Source organism: Balaenoptera physalus (assembly GCF_965194825.1).
Source record: "Balaenoptera physalus genome assembly, chromosome: 2".
NCBI classification, from domain to species: domain Eukaryota; kingdom Metazoa; phylum Chordata; class Mammalia; order Artiodactyla; family Balaenopteridae; genus Balaenoptera; species Balaenoptera physalus.
In genome coordinates this window covers 164618012-164642403 of record NC_138883.1, presented here as the reverse complement: position 1 = coordinate 164642403, position 24392 = coordinate 164618012, and the positions used below count along the sequence as shown (strand labels likewise).

At 36.9% G+C, this 24392-nt stretch overlaps 1 protein-coding gene across 1 annotated transcript in view; it reads right to left on the bottom strand.

Annotated features, from left to right (window-relative positions):
• Nucleotides 1–24392, bottom strand: part of MALRD1 (MAM and LDL receptor class A domain containing 1) — a 621227-nt gene that overhangs the window by 109905 nt on the left and 486930 nt on the right. Inside the window, exons 34-35 of the mRNA XM_082449909.1 lie at nt 20223–20424; nt 4507–4770 (exon numbers count right to left, since the gene is read on the bottom strand). Coding sequence (XP_082306035.1) covers nt 4507–4770; nt 20223–20424 — 466 coding nt within the window. The remainder of the gene's footprint in view (nt 1–4506; nt 4771–20222; nt 20425–24392) is intronic.

Sequence of the window (24392 nt, the reverse complement as noted above, 5' to 3'; positions counted from 1 at the left end):
GGAAAGGATAATAATTTATTATGTTTGTATTATGCACTTTACCATATTAATTCATTTAATTCTCCAATACCTCTCTAAAAAAGACTTAATCTCTATGATTTTAATGTTGAGTAAACTGAGGAACACTCTAGTTAGAAGCTGTCAAATGCAGAGGATGATCTTTACAGTGTGATGGAGAAGCACCAAAGGATGCTGAGATCATAGCTAACAAATTGAAGGGCCAATAATAAAACTGTTGATGATAAAGGCTGATCCACTCCCAATCTTCAGAAGTGACACTCAACTTGATGAGACGTATCGACTACTATTGGAACATAAAGTTAGATAATAGGAAAACTATCCACTTCTCCATCTGTTTTTCCCAGTTATCTCTATTATTGATGGATAATGTGCCTCTCCTGAGCCATTCTCCATCTTTTCTCCCTGCTCTGAGCCCTGGGAGGTTGAACTCTAAGGGTACATCAATGTGCTTCTTTGCCTTCTAGCTTTGGTTGGGTTTGGTTGATAGGTAGCACCAGCAAGAGGTTGATGCAGAGAGAAGAGACTGTGAGATCACCACTGGTTAGCTGCTCCGTAACCAAATGCCATGTCTTTTATCAAGCAGCTCTCCTTGACTCTAGATTCAGGCAACTGTTCCCTCCTCTCACATTCTTTGCTCTATGGATGATAAAAGGCCCCGCTGTTACTATTCCTTATGGTTTCCCTATGCATATTATTTCCCTAACAAATAATCCCTTTATTAAAACAATCTCAAATTATATAATATCAGCGTGCCATCCATTTCTTGCTAGGATATTGACCAATACATCTGATGAAATCAAAATCTTCTTGGTGAACAGGAATATCAGAGGAATATCAATGAGAAGAATGCTCCTGGTTTTGCATTATTTCCCCATATAATTAAACCATACTTATTTTTCCATTTATTTTAGGGAAAGGAAATATTTTTGGTAAAAGTATCACTTCAGTTTATAAAAAAACATGTTTCCAGTGGAAAGACAACATTAAATATGAATTATTTTAAAATTTGGACTCATCACATGCTTTGTTTAAGCATTCTGATCACTAAACATGTATTTTTGCAAGAATAAAAGGATTTCAAATATCAATTGCTATCGATTTTCCTGCACAAAATTGCAAACTTTTCAGAATTCTATTCCTACAACATTTAAACATGTGCAAGCCTCACAAAACAAACAAACCAAAGAACCAAACCTCTTATTTTATCCTATATCCCACTCGAAATGCCAGCTTCTTGAAGTTTTCTGTAGCCTGTTTCCCTCTGCCATTTCCCATCTTCTCCACAAAAGACTGACATCACAATTCTGCCCTGTCACTCTAAGCATGTTCTTGCTCCAAGACCACCAGCAACCATTTTTGCTATTTCCCAGTCTGTATTTTTTAGTCCTAATCTTACATGATCTCTCAGAAACATTTGAACCTTTGAATATTCTCTGATACGTAGGCTTTCTACCTTTGATTTAAGATCATCACTCTCTTTTGTTTGCCCTCCTATGTCTATGACCACATCTCCGTGTCTTTCGATGTTTGGTTTTTCTTAACTGTCCTTTAGGTGTTCCTTAGGATTCTGTCTGCCCCCTTACCTTTTTCCGCTCTCCATTATCTCACCTATATCTGCAGCTTGAATCATCGTATGCTGATAGCTATGTATCTTTATATATCTTCCTTTAGCTCATTCCTGAGCTCCAGACATCCATTTATAAACACATCCCGAACGTTCCACGTGGATGTGCCACAGATACCATAAATACAACATGTTTAAAAATGAAGCCGCATTCTCACCCTAAGAGGTCCTTCTCCTCCTATTTTTCCCAGCTCAAGGAATGGCTGATTAGCTGTCTTGTTGCCCACATCAGAAACTTGGAAACTATTCTTGATTACTTTCTCCTCCTCTTCACTTGAATGTCTCTTAAATCTATTCATAATCTTACCTCATGCCATAATCTACTCAATCCCTTAATATTGCCACTGTAACATCTCCTAACCAGTCCCCCGTCCTCACTGCAATCCATTCCATTTACTACTTAAACACTTCTTCCTGGCATGATGGGGTGGACTCTTCAAGACCTCGTCCCTGCTTATCTCTCCCAACCTATTTCTGCAAAAGTCCCTGTACTACAAACTCCACTCTAGTTATATGAAATATGTTTCAATCAAACAACTTTTTCTCTATTCTTGGAACATTCTCCACTGGAATCAAGCATCTCTACTTGCCTAATGAGTACCTGTCTTTCCAAATTTGGCTCTGCAATCATTTTTCTTGTTAAAATTTATAGACTCCCTGGCACCATAGCTAGGGAGTACCCTATGTTATTCAATAATACTGTTTTTATCTCTGTCACAGAACTTATCACATGGTATTCCAGCTATCACTAATCTCCTTCACTAATATGTAATGTATCTAACAACCTGAGCTTGTACCATGTCATGTCCATCTGGATCGTCAATGTCCAATACAACATGTGGCATAAAATACATCCTTAATTAAGATTTGTGAATGAATGAATGAAGGAAGGAAGGAAGGAGAGTTTACAAAATACCATTCTAAATAAATAGGTGAGCCCAGAGGGGGGGAAAAAAACTGTTATGCTTTCAATTGTTTGGTAAATTGTCACCATCAGATGCTTTTATTCTGTAATTTTGCTCTAGCATTTTGTCCATGGTTTATTTTCATGCAATTTTCCCTACAGAGTCCTAACTCAATAAATATTTTGGACACGGAGAGAAGCAATTCTTTTACAATGCCGTCTATTCCTAATGTGGACTTATTTCCCCTTAGGAGCAGAATTTTGTATATTACTATCCCATCAAACACCAATTTTCCAACATATGTCTAAAAGTATAAGGATACAGTACCTTCCTAAGCTTCTCTTTACATAGCATTGTTATTTGAAGTCAAATACCATATGACTATATTGAACTTAATCTGATGTCTATCAGCCAAATTCCATTAGAGCCTTGATGGGAACAGGGATAAGTAACTTGGCTTCCTCTTCCTCATTCACCTCCATTTGTTTAACTTGCTCCTAAGAAAATATTATAATACCTCACAAATAGGCTTTATTATAGAAAGAATATACATGTAGGAAATAACTGGGAGATAGAAAGCCAATCTGCAAACCTAAACCAGCAAAAGAAATTCACTGATTTAAGGTTAAAACCTTCAAAAATCCAAGTCATCTTCCTTTTCCTTTATTCATCTTCACATCTTTTCCAAGAGTTATCATAATTCTGGATGCCCACACAAAACAGGGCACTGAAATACCCTTCTATTTCTCCCAATATCCCCCTCTTACAGTTACCTTCCAAACTTTACTGCTCCCCACCCCCGAAAAAAGTGGCCACTAACATAGGGCTTATGGAGCTCTATCATTGCAGCCCAAATACAATATGATATAATGTGAAACCAAGCAAACAAGTAATTAAATAAAATGTTAGTGATGCTTTGACTCCACCATGATTATGTGCTCACCTTAAAGATTTGTGTACTTTGTATAATTACTTAATTAACACTCTTCCTTCCCTATCTGACATAGGCTGATTATAATAAAGACAGAAGTTGACGGATGCACGACTGGGAATTTTACATGCATTCTCTCAAATCTTCACAGCCGTGTAAGTTAGGTATTACATGGATGGTAAGACTGACTCAAATAATGTTGCAGATTGTACAGGTAGTAAGTGATAAGGATAAGGTCAACCCTAATGTCCCACAGATTTACTTCTACATTAACTCTTTCTTTTTTTTTTTTTTAATTTATTTATCTTTGGCTGAGTTGGGTCCCCGCCGCTGCGCGACGGCCCCCCACCCCCCGACCGCGGCGAGCCCCCCTGCCGTGGAGCACGGGCTCCAGGCGCACGGGCCCCAGCAGCTGTGGCACGCAGGCTCCGCAGCCGTGGCTGGCGGGCTCCAGAGCACAGGTTCCGTAGCCGTGGCACACGGGCCAAGCCACTCCACGGCATGCGGGATCTTCCCGGACCAGGGCCCGAACCCGCGTCTCCCGCACTGGCAGGCAGACCCCCATCTGCATTAACTCTAATGACATAACATCTACCCAGGCCCAGGTCCATCCCCTAGCTACATCTATTCACTACAATGGATATTTGCCCATTTGCTCGAGCCATCTTCATGAACATTTAGGGTGGGAAGAAATTATAATTACACGTCTTCAATCCATTCCCACAAACATTTGTTAAAAAGATAATGGATACATAAGAGCATCCCCTATATGAATGACCCAGTTGTAAATAAAAAAGGAAATCAGACACATTTAACGGAGATTAGTGTGACTACAAACAAAATGTTTCCAGAAATGCTAAGCAAGGACAATATGCTTTGTTTAGCAATATAACACAAACAACTATGTTACTGATGATGCGATCATGGTAACACTCTAGAGAACTTTGTTTTATCTGTCATGCTCTCTCTATCATTTCCAAACAGCATTTCCCCCCTGGCACACTGGGTGAATGAAAATAACTCACCGCAGCCGGATTCGTCTTCATTAAAGCGACAGTCAGGCACGCCATCACATAGCAGGAGGGATGGGATACACTCGTTGGCAGAGCACTGGAACTTCATTTGACCGCAGAGCTGAGAAGGGGGGCTGAGAGAACAATCCATTTCATCAGATCCATCCATGCAGTCTTCGTGTCCGTTACATTTCCCTGAGAGGGGCACACACTGGAGTGTGTAGATGCAAGAAAACTGATCAGCTTCACACGGTGACGGCTGTATTGTGACAGGACCTAAAAAGAGAGCCAGTCATTTTCACGTTAGGGGAGTTCTCTCTCTGTCTAGTGTGGAAACATTATAGGATACTCTCATCTCGCATAAACATGAAACATTTAGCTAATTTAAGTAAATCAATTTTCTATTAGGAGTAATATGAACTCTAACAAAACAGGCCAACATGATTAGAGAATACACCTTATCTTAACCTCAGAAACATTTATATAAAGGGCATCATTACTGTGAAAAAATGACACTTTCAAATTAAAGAAGAAATTTTGATTCATGCTCTTAAATTTGATCATCAGATTTTCCTTGAGGAGTAAAGATACTTTTATACAGTAAGTTAGGCACTTTGAAAAGTTGCAATCACAATTTAAAAATTTAAGTAAATTGGCATTATGTCATTATATCAATATACAGTTTAGTAACAGTTTCTTAGTGGCCTCAGCTAGGGGAATTTGGTTCCTGAGAACTTGGGGAGGACTGAGTCAAAGAACTGAGGTCTGCTACGGTTTTGTCACACTGCTCTTTGCCCTTGAGTCTTGATCACATTTCAAAGGTCTAAAAAGTGCAGATATGTGTAGCCATATCTAAAGTGCAGATGCAATCATAGTTTAAGCTAAGATATTACACTAGTGAGAATCTTCAGGATAATGTGATTCACACCCAACCAACCCATTTTATAGATGAGGATACTGAGGCTCATAAATTTTTAGCGTCCAAAGACATGATATAAATTTAATGAGATTTTATCATGTGAAACTATTCCATAGCAATGGTTTAAGTCAACACTTAAAGCATGAGCAAAGAGTGTTGACTTGCTGCTGTTTCTAGAGGTCAGGGGATATCTGTGAACATACAGGATTGCACTAATTTGCTGAAACATTCTTATACTTCATATTGTGGAACAGTATTCGTATTAGTGGAACAGTTCTTATACTTCGTATTGTCTCTGGGACAGATGTTGACGGGCTCATCAGTATTTTAAGGGAAAAGAAAATCAAAAGTAGTGGGGACCAGTTCAGGAATACCTTATTTTGTGTTTTTTACATTTTAAAACTACTATTATTTATGGATAATATAAGAATGATTTGTTTTATACATAAGGATGGTGGTGTGAATTCATTTTAGAAATGAAATTTAAAAGTTACTCTCCTTTACCACTCATTCAGTAGTGGTGACATATCTAGAATATATTTAAATTCAAACTCTGTGATGAAAGTCATGTATCTAAGACAATCTTTGTTCATGGAAATAAGCATATTTAAGTGGGAGAGGGATAAATATATGACTTTGAGACATTTGTGTCATATTCTTATTTAACTACCTAAGTCATAGCAGTGCATGCAATTGCAGTGTTCCAATGGAAACATTCTGAATTCAAACTTAGAAAGTAAATTGGATTTCAATTTTTATAAATTTACATGTATAACTATATATATCTTTTGATATTTAACTATTTAACCATGGTCAAATAGTTTCTCTTCATTCTTTTTATTAATCTCACATTGAAGACAGGGCAGACATCCTTACTTTCATTTTTTTCTCATATATTTTATGGACTAAACTTTCATCTTTATATACTCACCTCAAGGTTGAACGTCAACTGTAGGTTGAAAAGGCTGAATAAACGTTTTGCATGTGATGAAAATCTTGAACCAACCTTAGTAATACACCTATTACTTAGCTAAGCTAAGGTACCAACCTTTTGTGACAAAACACAAGGGAATAATTTTCTCTATTTCAAGACAAGCTTCTCGCCTTATTCAAAATGAGTTGCATGTGTGTGTTCCTTTATATTTTTGCTTACATCAGATATGCAAAATAAAGTTCTCTTTTATTTGGAGGCAGCAATTCTGTTAAATTCTAGAATCATTTATATCAAAAGATATTCAAACTCACTTGTTCTAGGTCCTTCTTTACAAGAAACCTGGTGGGCTTTATTGTCTGCAGTGGATTCTGTCTTGCATTGTCTGGAGTTTTCTATCAAGATCAAGGCCCTCATGCCCCCAGCTGCTGGGAGGTTACCAGATGACAGCTCACAGCTGAGTCTACCTCTAGGATTTTCCCTCTAAAGTCACACAGCCTCCCAGGATCGGCTCCCTTCATTGGCGAATTGGGGATACGATGGTCCAGCCCCTAGGCATCAGTTTGGGACCAACGCAGCTCCCGAGCTCCCCACGGCATCAGCGTGAGACCCCCTATGGCACCTGTATCAGCGTTCAACCCTCCCTCTGCCCAGTCCTGCTTCCATCACTTCACAGGGGTTGTTCCTGGGAGAATTTCCAATAAACCTTTTGCATAGGAATCAGGGCCTCAGAGTTCACTTCCCTGGGAACCTAAGATATGATCCCACCATCAAAATGCATCTTGTTTTAAATTAAACGCCCTCCCCACACTGCCGAATCACGTCTCAAATTTTCCGTGGAAATACTTTTGATGCAAGAGGAATTTGAACTTGCACTCGTAAAGGGAGTCTAGGTAGACCCGTAGCCAGAAGTAGTTCTCCATAAGCTCAACATTTTTTTTAAGTCTCTTGTTTTATCTGATGAAAATTCTACATTTTACGACATAGGACATTCAAGCTTTTTCACTATAAAAGACTGCCTCCAGGAATTCAAATAAAATGAATACTCTTGGAAGATGTACTATGTATATTTTCTGAATTGAATGCCTTCTACTGCATACCCTCTTTGAGAAGTTAAGAAGGTTTCCCTAAAATTTTAATATTAACGTGTTTATTCTTGGGTATCACCCATGGAGTTACCTAATTAAGACAGTTAATGTCTTTCTCATATAATTCTATAAAAAATGAACGATATTAATTGTTCTCTTTTATAACCTGAAAAAGGTTAGCACCACCTTAAATGCATATTACTAAGTGAAAACAGTCAATCTTAAAAGCCTACATATTGTCTGACTCCAGCTATATAATATTCTGGAAAAGGCAAAAGAGTGGATATTGTAAAATGGTCGTTGGTTATCCAGAGATGGTAGAAAGGAAGGGAGGAACAAGGGGGGATTTTTAGAGCTGTAAAACTCTTCTTTATGGCTCTGTAATGGTGGATACATGCCATGGCACAGACTGAATGTTTACATCCCCCCCAAGTTTCGTATGTTGAGACATAATTCCCAATGTGATGGCATTTGGAGGTGGGGTTTTGGGAGCTGATTAGGTCATGAGAGTGGAGCCCTCATGAATGCAATTAGTGCTCTTATTAAAACTGGCCCTTGCCCTTTCCACTTTGTGAGGACCCAGCAAGAAGGCACTGTTTAGGAAGTAGTTTTGCACCAGACACCAAATCTGCCAGCATATTCGTCTTGGACTTTCTAGCCTCCAAAACTATGAGAAAGAAATATTTGTTGTTTGTAGGCATCCAAGTCTATGATATTCTGTTACAGCATTCTGAACAGATTAAGACATGCCATTATACATTTGTCAAAACTCACGGAAATTATAATACCAAGAGTGAATGCTAATGTAAACTATGGGCTTTGGGTGACAGGGATGTGTCAATGTTGATTAGTCAGCTGTAACAAACATAACATTATGGTGCTGGAAGGTTGATTATGGGGGAGGCAGGTATACCCAAACTCTCTGTAATTTACACCTAATTTTGTTGTGAACTGAAAACTGTTTTAAAAAAGAAAATGTGTGTGTGTATGAATCTCAGCACCAATATCCCTCAGAATCTACATTCTAGCCCAAGCTCTTCACTAGTGATGGAAAGGGTGGAGGAGAGACACAGGGCAGTGGATGTTGGGTTACCTACAACATGAAGCTCTGATGGAGCTCGCTCTCTCCCCCAATGCACAGAGGCTGCAGACTCGAAAGAAAATCAAGAATATATTTTCCGTGCTAGGGAAAATCAAGAGCTGAAGAAGCAGAACATATTAAGAGGCCCCCAAAGAGTTATCATTGTTACTCAGCATCAATATTTGCCACAATGATAGTGAATTCCTTCCTAACTATGAATAGTGATACCACTGCAAATGTCTGAAATTGCATAAATGAAGAATTTTCTGCCTTCATATAACCTCAAATAATCTAAAACATACATGAATGTGGAAACATATACAAAAATATGAAATGTTAGAGCAGTTGCTGGTCATTTCCTTCTTGTCATGAGGCCTGGAACCCAGAGAGACCCCAGAGGATAAGAGATACATTCTTCTTTTATCATCTCCAGATGGTCCTACACTATATTTCCTGGTCTGACATATCTGTGCTGGTATGGCCTCTTTTATAAGCAATGTTGGGCCAGGTTATGTACTTGACCTAATTTAATGCTATTGTTCACTGATAGCTCTATTCCATATTAACTGAACTTTATTTAATAGTCAAAGAATTCCCCAAATGTTAAATTCTTAACTTCTACTTTAGGGCCAATATTATTAAATAATTCCCCTTTTAATTCCTGCTTCACATTGCTTCCAAAATACATTTCCCAAAGGAAGAATCCTGTTCAAAACTGGTTCCCCAATGCCTCACAGGGTGAAGTGCGCTGTCCTTACCAGATTAAGGTCCACTGTCCTGTGGTTATTCAATGACCAAACTCCTGACTCAGCCTCACCTATATTCTCCCAACAAAGCCTAAAATTGCAGAGGAAATCATGACTATTTCAATTATGACTGTATTGTACTCTTTGCCGGCTGGGATGGGGAAGGAAGGAGAACGCTGTTGTCATTCCTGTGAGTGGGAAGGTTTTCACTTACAGATATCATGAGTGGGTGTTTTGGCGCCTATGATTACATCTTTGTCTCAGTGTAGAAGGCTTGAGATGGAGAGTGGGAAGCTGTCTCTTCATCACACACCACAAATATACACAATTGAAGGAAATCTAAGAGTCTTAGGCAATCTGTCTGTGAGGGAATATTGCCGAATTTCAAGTACACTTTGGGGACACCTGTTTTACATGTCTCAGGCAGGTCAAAGGAGAGAGAGGCAGGTACTGAGATGGAGATATCGAGGTGGGCAGTAGAGAAGACCACTCAGGAGTTAGACATGGTGGTCTCTCAGAGATCTCCCAGCTGTATTGTCTCGACTGCCTCGATGAAAGAGAAACTAGAGAAAGTGGCTGTGATACCTCATAACTTCCAGTTAACAGGGCAATGGCACTAAACACAAAGACAAATACATACAACTATGTTTAACTTAATATTAACTTCTGAGGAATATGAATAAGTAGCTTTACCTAAAGTTTGGAGTGTTCTACATGATTGAATTAGTTTTACTTTTAAAACCACATAATTTTAAGACTAATTTCTGCCTTTCTAATAAAATAATTTAAAATGTACAGCTGTATAGCTGAAACTAACACAATACTGTAAATCAACTATACTCCAATAAAAACTGAAAAAAAGAAAAATACACTTGAAGTCAAAAAGAACTACTAGAAATAGTAGTTCGTTTATTGCTTAATAATAAACAAAAATTGATTTATTGAGAAGATAAAAAAATGATTAATGTGTGTTGGGTTATCTTGCCCCATATGAAACCCTACATGAGGCATACCCAACTAACGTTACCTTAATTACATTGTAATCAGAAAGAGTAGAAAGGGCAAAATGCAAGATCTGGATATTTTAGCACTTGAACTGACCTCTTAATTGATCAATCATCTGCTCCATCGGGCAGAGAAGACCAACCATGGGCCTGTCATTCCTTTAGACCCCTTTTTATCAAAAACTAGTTATTTCTCTAAACTCATGCTTTCTATTTTGACCAAGTTTATATTAGTGCAAATGATAACTCATACATATAAACCTATGTATTTACTCTTTGTTAAGCCAAGAAACTTATTTTTTGTTTTCTATTTTCCCATTTCCAACTATTTCCACAAAGAGTAACTGGTCTTTTCTGGGTAAAATGTTCTCATATGCCAATAAGATGCTATCAGAAAAACTGGTCATTCTGTTGAAGTCACTTGTTTTCAATGAAAAAAAAAAAAACTTTTCTTAAAACAGATTTTTTTAGTGAAGCAGTGTCACTTTCTTATTTTATTTCTTAGGCAACAAACAAACAAGCTTGTTTTCATAAAGTCTGAATGTTTCCCAGATAACAACATATGTGTTCCAGGGAATCAGGAAACCCATAATAGAAGTAGACTTTAATAGCCCAAGAGAACAAAACAGGCCCAGATTGACCTTGGCTATTGAAAAACAACCAGAATCCCTCAGACACACTTGGTCTGGTAAAACACTGGCCTGCTGAATGTTTCCAAGTAAAAAGAAAAGAGTCAGCAAAGGTTATGATAATTTTCAAAAATGACTATATGGTAGAGAAATGACTAACTCACCATACCATATTTTATTTTAAATATACATATATATTTATATACTATGGATACATAAATATATATGATTATGTGGTAAACATCATTGTTCATATAAAAGCATTCACCTTTAAGACAGTGTTGGGACAGTGAACTGTGGTTTATCTTCACATTCAATATGAGGAACTTGTCAAACCCAGGCTAATGGAGTATGGTTCCTACTGGGACTGATTTTTCCATGGTTGTCATTTAGATTTCTTCCCCCTAATTCAATAAAATTCCTTCCAGCCTGAAGATCAGCAGGAAACCCAATAAGAACCACCTCACAGTATAACAGACAAGCTCCACCAAATGTAGTTAAGAGGGAATCCAGATCTTACTCCCATAAGCCTGCTTGGTATTAGCTTTTAATGCCATTTTCCAGTTCTTGTGTTTTTTCCTTCTAATCTAATGTCCCTTCTAGGAATAAAGGGGAATTATCCCATCATTTGACAAACTGGGAGGACTTCACAACCTGCAGTAATAGATTTAAAACCTAATAATATTCTATAAGCTGATAAGCGTATCAGGATTGACTGATAATCATTTTCATTCAGCTTTTTGTACGTTCATCACTATTTGTTTAAAAATTAGGCCCATGAATCACTAACTGAATCAAAATTATAAAAATGACCCATGTGTTAAAACCATGTTCGAAATCATTTATCTACAGTGCTATAATATCTCTTCCGATATAAAATGGATATCTACTCTATATCATACACTTATTTCAAATTTATATTTTTATCAATCAACCTAAAGTTAAAGATACTCATACTCACTAAAACTTTCTTTAAAAGACAAGATAATGACAATGGAGATTTTTCAATGGAGAGGAACTGAAAATGACAGAAAACAAGCTACACATATCACAAAATACCATGTAAGATATATTACAGGAGAGCTGCAAACTTAAGGCCTTAACAATCTGGAACAGAGTTTGGTTTCCTGCTGGGAATATTAAGGATAAACTCATGAAGAAGGTGGCTTTTGCTCTGCCCTTGAAAGTGAAAAAGGATTTACACAAGAGGAGATAAAGGGCAGGGCATCTCCAGCCTGAGAGCAGTAAGATTAAAGTCAATGAGATGAGAGGACAGAATATGGGACATGACTAGAGAAAGGCAAGAGGTCCTATTTTAAGGGATCATTTCATAACCAGAATCAGAGAGATAAGACAGGAGCTGCGACAAAGGATAAGAAACATATTCAGTAGGCAATTGAGAGCCTCTAAGCATTTTTCTTCTTTATAACTTGTATGAATTTATGTATTTTGATTAGTCTCATTTTTATTTCATCTCTCACCATTGGAGTATAGATAGAAAATTTATTGTTTCTGGTCAGCTTTGTAAATTGGTCCAAATGGTTGCAGAATATTCAAGCTCGATTATGATTTTTTAAAAAAGAAGAGGAATGGTCGTCAGCCAGAGGTGGCTGATGTGGAAATTAGAAATGAAAGTGTAACTTACAAGACTCTGAAGTGTAGACATATGATTTGGGCTTGGTCAACAGTATGCTTCCAACCAGCTCCTTTAATTTTGAGGGAGTGACAAAGGGATGATTAGAGATTACTCATAATGGTGGCAGGAAAGTAGATAGCCTAGCTCTGAAGGAAGTATTCATAGGCAGTGGACTTAGGTAGTTTCAACCTCTGGTTTACTCAGTCTTACTCACTTCCCACTTACTCTTCTGTCTTAGATTCTTAGTTTTACATTTAATTTTTGGAACAATCCAATATTCTTTCAATAAACTTATTTTCTGCCTTTAAGTTAGCCCGAGTCAGGTTCTGTTGCTTGCAATAAAAAATTCTTTTTGTTATCGTGGTGAATAAGAAAAATGCAAGGTCTACTATTCTGGAACTTACACTATAGTAGGGGCTAGAAGATTAAGTCGGTAGTTCCGTGTGTGTGTAAATTAGATAAATCAGTTATGCAGCCGTAACAGGGATTCTGATGAGTAATAAGAAGGCCTTGAAGTAGAGTTTGAGCTGTAAAATGGAACTGAGGGGGAAAAAAGAAGGCAGAATCTCTGGTTTCAAAGTGGATATTGAGAAAAAGATAAAGGCACTAAAAAATTGATGACATCTCTTTATGGTTCATAACCAAGAGGTTTTTGAGCCTTTTTAAAAAAAATCAACTCATACAAATGGTACAAATATCCTTATTATGAGATGTTTTCATTAGCAAACTCTTCATCCATTATGAGAAGTAAATTGTGCTCATTCTTTGCCCTGGACCACAGCCATAGTTTTCACTCCTCTGTCCAGCTGGGAGAAAGGGAGCATCATTAACCCTGAGGCTCCTTCCTCTGACGTGTGTGTATGGCAGCCTGTTGTATTGCTTCACCAAAGCTGACTGTGTGCTTTTCTTCTCAAATACACCTTCAGTGAGGTCATACTGGCAACCTGAAATTAACCATGCTGGGGTATTTAACCAAGGAAATAGGGAAATGCAACACATCAGGGATTTTTTTCCCCCTTGTGAGCTAGTCTACCAACACACCACTGAATATTTCTCATGAATATTCATTGATGGGGCTTCCCTGGTGGCGCAGTGGTTAAGACTCCGTCTGCCAATGCAGGGGACACGGGTTCGAGCCCTGGTCTGGGAATATCCCACGTGCCACGGAGCAACTAAGCCTGTGTGCCACAACTACTGAGCCTGCGCTCTACAGCCCGTGCGCCACAACTACTGAAGCCTGCGCACCTAGAGCCCATGCTCCGCAACAAGAGAAGCCACCGCAATGAGAAGCCCGAACACCACAACGAAGAGTAGCCCCCGCTCACCGCAACCAGAGAAAGCCCGCGCACAGCAACAAAGACCCAACACAGCCAAAAATAAATAAATAAATAAATAAATTTATTAAAAAAAAAAAAAAACCTATTCATTGATGGCTCAATAAGTTACTTCCATATACTTGATGCTGCCTTCAAGTCAAATGAAACCATCTTAGAACTATAGTTTTAGAGCTGAGAGAGTTTCAAACGCACTTTATAATATTTTAAGCTTCCACGTATGCATCATTATCCCAATATGTCCTCAGTTTGTAAATTCCTGGAGAGCTGGCGATAATATTATAGGCACATATGTCCTTCCGATCTAAATCCAGGGCAGCACACAGTAGATTCTCAGCTTTGACTAAATGAAGGGCAGACTTACTCAAGTTCACAAATAGAGAAAGCAGCAAGAAGTCTTCTGTGTCTTCCTGCAATGACATTTCTGCTATAACCCTAGATCCCTTTGAACTCCCTCCTCATTCTCTCTGGACTCTCTTCTTTTCTAGGTCATTCTCTATGCCTTCCTTCTGCCTTCCTGATCCTCTTTTACAAACCAAGTCCCGTGTGATCATAAGATGGTAGACCTGAAAGGGACTTAAGAGATTGTCTATATCATTTCCCTGATGACAAAACATGGTCTAAGGAGTTTAAATTAGTTTCTTAAAATTATACAAGTATTTAGTGATACAGTCATGATTTAGACTCATGTCTCCAAATTTTTAGTATAGTTGTCATCTTTCTATCACTCAATATAGCCACACAGAATCTACTGGATTCTCTCTGTGTCTCTCTTTGTCTCTGTCTCTGTCTCTCTTACCTCCCAAACAAGGGTTTGAAAATAAGACTGGAGGCAGAGTTCATTGGTGGTAGTGAAAGGAGGTACCATATGTTGATAAATTCAGTTGATGACTTTTACTTATTCATCTACTCATTTGACATATTTCTTTATTCATAGGACATGTTTATTGAGTATCTCCTATATAACAGGACTCTTCTAGTCATGTAGAATACATCACTGAAGATGATATAAATGATGAAGATGATGAAAACAGAAAAATGTCTCCATCTTTAAATAATTTGCATTCAAGAGAATATATCTGTCCTGGAAATGCTCCAGAATAATACTTGCTGCTCAAATTCAGAGATGTGAAACAAGAATGAAAATCTCTATTCCAGAATGATGTGAGAGCCACTGTCGTTTAGCAGTGATAATATAAGCAAGGAGAACTTGTGGCTGCTTATTCCCCTTGAGTGCCTTATGAATTTCATTATTAGTTTGGCACCTTGCTAGTTGCTGTCATTTTATATTTACCAAGTCAATTTAAAAAAGGATGCCCTAGGATAATATTTCTTTTCTTTGGAATTGCATTCACTTCCTGAAGATCATTTTCTTTCAATTTAACAAAAAAATCTAGTTGGAAAGTTTGTTCATAAAGTTAATTCCTAAAACTGGAGTTTTCTTAGATTTAAAACCCATAGCGGCGTCCCTTGTTATTTACTGTGTATTTAAATAATGGAGCATCAGACTCAGTGCATTTCAATTAGGAATGTTAATTAGTAGAAGACAATATGTTGCAGAATTATTCTTAGGTTTTTTTTGACTGAAGTAGTTAATGCTTCACAAAACAGAAGTAAAGTCATGGATGTAGAAAACAAACTTATGGTTACCAGGGGATAAGTGGGGGGAGGGATAAATTGGGAGATTGGGATTGACATATACACACTACTATATATAAAATAGATAACGAATAAGAACCTGCTGTATAGCACAGAGAACTCTACTCAATACTTTATAATGGTCTGTGTGGGAAAAGAATCTAAAAAAAGAAGAGTGGATATACGTATATGTATAACTGATTCACTTTGCTGTACACCTGAAGCTAACACAACACTGTTAATCAACTACACTCCAATAAAAATTAAATAAAAAAAAAGTTACTGCAACTCTTTTCAGGAAAGGCACATTTCCTAAATCTTGATAATTATTTCATGGATAAGAAAAATGGGGTCAAATGGCTAGTAAGTGTTTTAATGACAATTTGAACCCAGTTCTTGGTTATAAAGTAGACATCAGTGTTCCCAGTTGTATTAGTTTCCTAGGGCTGCCATAACAAAGTACCACAAACTGGATGGCTTAAAATGATAGACATTTATTCTCTCACAGTTGCATAGGCCAGAAGTCTGAAATTCAAGGTGCTGACAGAGACACACTATCTCTGAAGGCTCTAGGGGAGAACCCAGTCCATTCCTTTCTCTTAGCTTCTGGTTTTCCTGGCCATCCTTGTCATGCCTTTACTCAGAGATGCATCAATTCAATCTCTGCCTCCTTCATCACATGATGTTCTTCCTGTGTGTCTGTTGCTGTGTCCCTTCTCCTCTCCTTAGAATGACACCAGTCATATTATATTAAGGGCCAACCCTACTCCAGTATGACCTCATCTTAACTCGCATCTTAATTACATCTGCAAAGACCTTACATCCAAATAAGCTCACATTTTGAGGACCTGGGAAGGCCATGGATTTGGAGGAGGACACTATTCAACCCAGAACACCAAAATAATCTGCTTCCTACCTATCATTCCCCTTCCAGCTGTGTCTACTGGTATTTGCCCCCTTATTAGACTCCTGAAAAAAATTCTGTAGATATGCACCATATCTTCAAGTATGCTACATTTCCTCACTCACTCTTACTTCAAATACTGTACAATGTCTTGTATAGTTTTAAAGGCAGCAATGTCCTACCAGCCCTGTAAAATGTTTCTTCACCAGGGAGAAAAACGTGTTCCTTCTTGTTTCAAATTATAGAACAAAAATAGAAAACACCTTCCACCCTTGGAAACTCACATGGTTAAAAAAACCAGACTCTATGCAAATAAATGCATTTCTCTACTGACTCAGAATTGCTGGAGATGCTTTATTGCATCAAGGATGTCTCCATTTAGAAAATGTTTCCCTGGGAAACCTGAAGTAATTAAAGGAAGGACAGAGAAGTAATAATGCAGAAACTAAAGATCTGTGGGGTAGGGGAGGGGTCGCCATTATAGGGCAATCTTCTAAATGGAAAGAAAACTACAGGTAACTTATGGCGACAAATGCTGTAGTTCTACATCCCTTCATATTATGGGAGAATGTATGTTATTGGGGATGTGTGGGGAGAATGGTCAAAACAACCAAAAAACCTAATATGAGGTTGAAATGAATTTGAGAGTTTTTAATCTTAGGATGTTGTTTTTAATCTTAGGATGTTAATCTGGACATCAGAAAATGTAATATGCTAAATGTAAAAATCTGGATGTCTCATTATAGATTTGGAGAATATTATCTAAGTCAATTTAGCTTGCTTAGTTCATTTGAATCGAGACTGAGCTAATTAAGGAAAGATGGAAGCAGCAAGTATTCAATAGTTTTGATGGTAGAGTATTTTTCACATTCTCTGAGAGCTGAATGAAGAAGGACACACATAGATGAATACTGGAAACATTTATCTAATCTTTCTCTTGCTTTGTTCAACAAATATTCATTGTAGAAGGCCCTGTACCATCTGAATTTTAACATTTTTTTACAACTATATTCCATTGGAAAACTGTGTCCCATCCTGGGCATTTTCATTCAATAAAAATAGAATATTTGGAGGGAACTTCATTGAAATTTGATCAGTTTTAAATTTTATGTGATAATAATGCTTCCTTTATACAGCATTACTAGGAAATGAAGTTTTCCCTGCTAAGTGCTAACACTTAAAAGACCATTTTTACCAAACGTTTCTGAGGCATAAATATATAATTGCTATTTTTTTCTTCTTAAAAAACCTTTAAAAATTCCGTGTGAGGAGAGTGACATCAGAAAGATGGCAGAATAGGAGGTCCCTAGCTCATATCCCTCCAACCCCAAACAACAAACTAGCAGTCATCCATGGACAAAAGTGCCTTCGTGGGAGCTTTAGGATCCTGGCAGGAGTTGTGAAACTCTGGTGAAGCCCAAGACCAAGGAGAGCTGCTTTGAGAAGGGAGGCCCATGCTCTGGTGGCAGGTTCACTGAAAGTGGTCCTGGATACAGACCAAAAGTAGCCCCATTTCCCAGTGGACTCAGCTACAGCCATGCTTGGCCACAGTTCTACAACCAGCCCAACCTGCCAAGAGGTGTGGGAGGAACCATGCCTGTCTGTGCTCCATTAAGAGGCCGGCTGACCGTGGACTTGACTGCAGATCCTGCAGCAGTCCTATGACCCAGTTCCAGCCCTGCTCTACTGCATTCCAGGAGTTAGTCTTGCCTACACACATTTGTGCCCCTGGAAGCAGGCCCGCTGACGTCAGTCCTGGCTGTGGACCCTGGAGCTGTCCTGTGACTCAGGTCCAACCCTGTTCTGCCACGGTTCAGTTCCTGCTCACTCAGGAACCAGGAGGAGCACAGTGTGTCCTCCCAGTAACAGGCCTGCTGGCTTCAATCTGACTATGGTCCCCGAGGCAGCCTAGTGACCTGGCTTGAATCCTGCATCATGTGATTTCCAGAGAACAAGAGAGAAAGAGAAGAAGGCAGAAAGTTTACCTAGAGAAATAATGGCCCAAAACGTCCTAAATCTTGGAAAGGATATAGAAATCCAGACTCATGAAGCTCAAAAGTGCCCAAACAGGATCAACTCAAAGAAGTCTACCCAGATACACATTATAATTAAATCATTAAGGGTCAAATAAAAGAAAGAATTTTGAAAGCAGCAAGAGCAAAGTAACTTGCCACATACAAAAGAACCTCCATAAGGCTATCAGCAGATTTCTCAGCAGGATTTTTCAAGGGTTTTTTTCCTGAGACGAATGGTGACAAAAATAATTTGGTTGCAGATACAGGCACATTTGGAGGAGGGAAAGAGAAAATTAAGGAAGTTCGTTATAAACGGGCTCTATTTTCTGTTCAAAGGATATAAGAACATTGGCAGAGTGAAGAAATTTCAAGGAAGAGATGAGGATTTGAGGATTGTTGTAGAAAAGTAGTGCCAGGCAATGGTCCTAAACCTGCATCTAGGACTGTTGAGAGTCCAGCTAAAGTGATAAGTTGAAATTTTTAGTGGTCCCAATGAGTATGACCAGTAGCAGTTTGGAAAATGCAAATGGCTACGGCTACTGTAAGTCAATTTCAAAGATTGATAAACCCATTATGACAGAACATGAGCTAGATACTTGTATCTATTCTACAGGGATGGTCTGATAAATAAATGTGTTAATACTTGCAAAGTACTTAGCAGAGTTCCTGGCACATAATTAGGATCCAAATTTATGTTAAAATGAAAAAAATAGGACAAAATTCAAAGTGCTTGATTAAGAATGGAATTGAGGTGTTAGATCATTAAATCTGAGACCATTAGGGGAAAAGTATAAAGAGGTCGTTTTATGGAAAAAAACAGGAAACATTGCAAATCTAGAGTTGTATTTTTTCTTATTACTTACGTTGGAAAACAGGTTTAGGAGGAGTAATCAAAAAGAAGAAGACATAATGATTAGATTATATCTTTCAACCCTAAATTTTCAGAGGGGATGATAAAGTTCATAATATAACTATGGGAGTTGGTTAATGAGGAAAAATATTTATGAAAGTGACTAGAATTAAAGAGGCCAATGTTTCACACAGTTTGATTCACCTGGAGGTTGAGATTGCCCAGGATTTAGAATCCAGTGGAAAACCATGAGAAAAAGAAGAACCCAGATGTATGGCTTTAAAAGAGAAGAAAATTTTGAATAAAGGCTGTAAGAACAGAATTTTGAAAGAGGCATGGAGTAGTCTGAAAGGCAATGACCCTACTCTCTAATGTTGATAACGTGAAGAATTTATAAGAGAACAAATAGCCACTTAAGTGGAAGCATCTTAAACATTAGAAATTCAGATTTCAGTTAAGGGGATGATTTCTAAGAAAAGGAGTTACTGACAAGATTTTTTTTTTTTTCTTTATGCAATAGAATAAGAGTTCTAGATTGTAGTGTAGAAACAGAAGGGAAATGGGCCAGGGAAAGGGAAAAGCTAATATGGATGGAAAAGACAGTCTGGAAGATGACAGGTGAACAGAGGAATCTTTACCTCGTGCAGTTGCTGTGAACCTTTGGAAATAAAGAAAGTAGACAATAAAGCTATATTGATGGAACTAAATTTTCTCTGGGTTTCTTAAAGAATTTTAGTCAAAGTTATTTTGTTGCCTAGAGGATATGAAAATTTCATGATAAAGTTTCATGGGGAGAAAAACTTTACCTCCTACAGTATATACTGTTCTTTCTACAATGTATGAGTAGGACTGGACGTGAAAAGAAATGCAATGCCTCAGAAATTCCCCATTCTTCTATATTCAGATATTTAAAACAATCCTTGCACATCCCATTTTCTGAAGGGATGGCTTACCTCCAAATATACATTCTGGGGTAAAGGAGATGTCATCAAGGGCAATAAAGATGTTCTCTTTTCCACTCAGATCAGCTTCAAATGCCACCTTAAATGGACTGTTACTGGAGAGAGGTACATGTCCATACATCCAACCGGTTCTTTTACTGCCAATCATTGACCACACCAGGATGTTTAGTCCAGATTCCTCTACAATATACACCTAAAAATGAGGAAGAAAAAGAAACAAACAGAGAAAAATCAACTCTTCATTGTTTGGATGTTAGAGGCGTATGGGCATCCAGGTTGTTGATGAAAGAATGGAATCTAGCAATGCAACAGCTCAATAATAATACTTTTAATCATCCTTGATGTACAATCTGTTCTGTAACATAGTGGGCAAGATCCAGCTTATACTCAGGCAAGTTGTGGTTATAAAGTGAGACTATGGATGTTATATTTCCTTTGGTGACTTAGACCTTTGTTTAGTTTTGACATATCGATTTCTGTGTACCAAATTAGACATGGCCCCAAACTGTAACTATCTCAAGTATCTAAAAAGCTGGTGGAGGTGTACAACTAGAATTTTTCACCACTTAAAAAAACTTCATCCATCTCGACTAAGGTGTGTTACTGTAGAAAATCCTCATAGTAAATGAATATGAGAGTAAACAAGTCATTTCAGAAAGCAATCTGTGGAAAATATTTAACATTTTGACAGACAGAAAAAATCTACGTGAATTAACTAACGTCAATATTCAGGACTTTTTAAAGTATAAGGACTAACAGATTCAAAAGGAAGAGAAATAGAAAGAGAGCTTGTTTTGAAACCAACCACCATGACAAGTTCTGATCTTTTTTTAAACAATAAAAACAATTCAGAACAAAACAAAAACAGACATTTCCTAGTGCTCTTCAAAAAAAATCTATTTAAACAACAAAAAATAAAGTTGAAAAGATACTTTCCTACACTTTTTTGCACCAAAATTTTATGACTACCATTTCCTTAGTTGCTATACATATGTATAATATATACATATATATTATACATATATAATGTAGTTTTAAGGTACTTCAGCAATCACTTATACAATCCTTTCTTTTACATGGGAAAAATAAGACTCAGAGTAAAGAAAACTCATGGATGGTAATTTTCTTCTATTGCAATATTCTTTTTCTTCAATGACATTTCCCTTTACTGAAAAATCTTACTTCCTCACTTTTTTCTTAGTGTCAAAATTTATCTACAGATAATTTATCCTATAAAAATCTATGCAAAATTTATACTATTAGAAGGAGAGGACAATATCACTCATTCTGTTACACATGATATTATATTGACATTCTAGGAGTCTTACCAAAAACCACCAAATAATTCAGACCAGAAATTAAGCATATTGCCAATGTGCACCACTACAAAAAGTCTAAGGTCAAGTCAGAAATCCAACTCTTAATGGACATTAAACATAATAGCAAAAATAAATCAAGATGACAGACTAAAAAAAAAAAAAAAAAGAAAAGAAAAAGAAAAACTTGCCTGAAACTTGGAAACCTGAAAAGTGAGACTTTAACACCAACATTTTGGAAAAGCAGACAGTTCTTAAGTAAAAATTACCTTTCATATTTGATTTCTTGAAAAATAAAATAAGCTAAGATTCAATATGAAAGGAATTTGGGTCAGTTGACTGTTTCCCGTCTCACACATAAGCAAACACTCACTCCAAAGAGTCTTCAGTTCCAAGATTTAGTGAATACTTAGTTTTCAAATTCATACAAATCTTCCCCATTTTTTAAAAGTTAAAAATAAATATGTATGAAGCTTCTGACTGACCTTGATAACAGGACAACTCTACAAAATCAAACTAAATTGAGCCCTCCTTTTGCATAAATCCTGGATTACATCACAGAGATTTAAAAAGAAATAGCTTTATTTTATTTATTTTATAACTCTTTTTCTGGGAAAATCATTTCAGAAAACCAAATTTCATGAAAATATAACACAACCTTTTCTGGTTTTATCCAAAACTCTAGCATATGTGTGTTTTATTTATTAATGTATCTTTTTTATTGTTTCAACACTTCATTTTATTCTCTGCTTTCAGTCTTTTTAATCTTCAGTCGATCCTACACGCTCTTGACAAATTCCCTTTCCTTCCATTCTCCTTTTACTCTACTTCTCAAAACCCCACCATGACATCTCCTGGCCATCTCTCTTGTACCCTCTCATCATGAGCATTAACTCTCCAATATATGTCAACCTATTTTTATCCCATTATTTCATCCTACTACAGTCCAAATTAATTATGGTCGAGTTTACTAACTCACTACTTAATTTCAACAAAACTTTTTGACAAGTTCATTAGTTGTTTCAATAGTAATATATATTTATGGAACCATCAGTGTATTAAATTGAACAACTGCATGTCATGTAAAGTGATTTTTGTAGCCACAATGGCCAATGGAAAAACTAGAAGAATCATTTATGGACTCCTTTTAATGCTGGACTTTATTTATGGCCAATGGGACACCCACTAAAGACTAAAATTATGGTATGTATTTTTTGCCTTTCAACAGAAATAATACTCACTGTCCCCTGAGATTTTTTTTGTGTGTATGTGTATGATAATGCTCAGCAAAATATTTATTTTAAAAAACTTTTAAACAACTATCACTTTGAAAAATTAAAGTGGCTAATATCTTCAAAACTAATTAATTCTAAGTTCGTTTGTTTCTAATTTTGTACTTTATTACACAGATTTTACTGAAAAGCAATTCATGTTGCAATAATAACATTATTTGAAATAGCTTTCTAAAAATCAACTGCTAGATAAATAATCTGGTTACTTCTATTTTGATAGTCTACATTTTGGTTGAACACTCACCATTAATATAATAATTGTTAACATTATATACTTAAAACAACCATTGTTACCCTGATTTTTATTATAAAAGCAAAATGTATTCAAAGAATATATAAAGATATAATGAAGTTTATATATTGATATTATAATCAAGTTTATATTATATTCAAAGGTGATATTATAATCCAAGCTTATAATGTAGGGTAGGAAAAACTTAAAGAGAACTTGCTAAATCAAAAACATAGATAGTCAGAGTAAAATAATATTATACCATTTAAATACAAATATTATAATATTAACCAGTTAAATTTATGTCAAGGATTTGAGAAGCAACTCCTCAGCATTTATTTAGAATGAATATTCCTCTGGAGGAAAACACTCAGCAACACTCAGTAATAGAAAATATGGGAGATGATGATTAAATTCCAGAAGAGTATGGCTCTTAGAGACCAGCTTCCTCAACAATATCCATGTATCTAGGTTGTCCAGGTAAAGAATTAAAAGAACTCGACCAGTAGCTTTTCCTAAAGTTCCTCTCCTTCAACTAGTCAGTCTCCAGGTTCCTGAAACATTGAAGGCAGGTCCCAGTGCTGATTTAGAGACTCTGAATGGACACTTTTGGATAACGGAAACATTTATCCATTTCATCACATACTTAGCTCACTAAAGTTAGGGTGTAAAATGCATCAGTGAGAGGAAACCTTGGCTTTACTTGGCCCTCAGTTACTCTCAGCTGTTCTGCTAGGTGTCTGCTCTTTAATCACTACTGATAGGCCAAAGCAATGAACTGAACTGTGCTTAATCCTTAGCAGTGCACAATTTCTCATGGTTTCATTTGAAAACACTCAAATTTTATATGAGAGGAAAGAAAATAATCAAAAGTAATGAAAAGGGAAATTTCCCTCAAAAGGGAGGTTATAGGCTTTACATTCATTTAATAAAGGATAGAAATAACAATAATATTGCCCATATTAATAAAATTTAGAACATTCACATATGTTATGTTATATGAACACTACCACATGTGTAGATGTAGGGTAAGACTATTAACTTCCCTTTACAGATATGGGGTTAGAAATGTAGAGAGAGGTTAAACAACTCATTACATGTGTACAGCACAGACCTCTAGTCTCCAGGACAGCCATGTAAGGAGCTTGGAAGTTGTTACTCTAGTCCTCACGACAAGAGAAAAGCTGAATAAACTGAAAATCAACAACTCTTCTTAAATTCTTCAGTGAATTGAGGTCACAGAGCAATTATAACTGCTGCCTCCAAAATTGGAGGGAGAGACAGGTAGATGCTGAGATCACAACTTACTAAAGCAGAAACC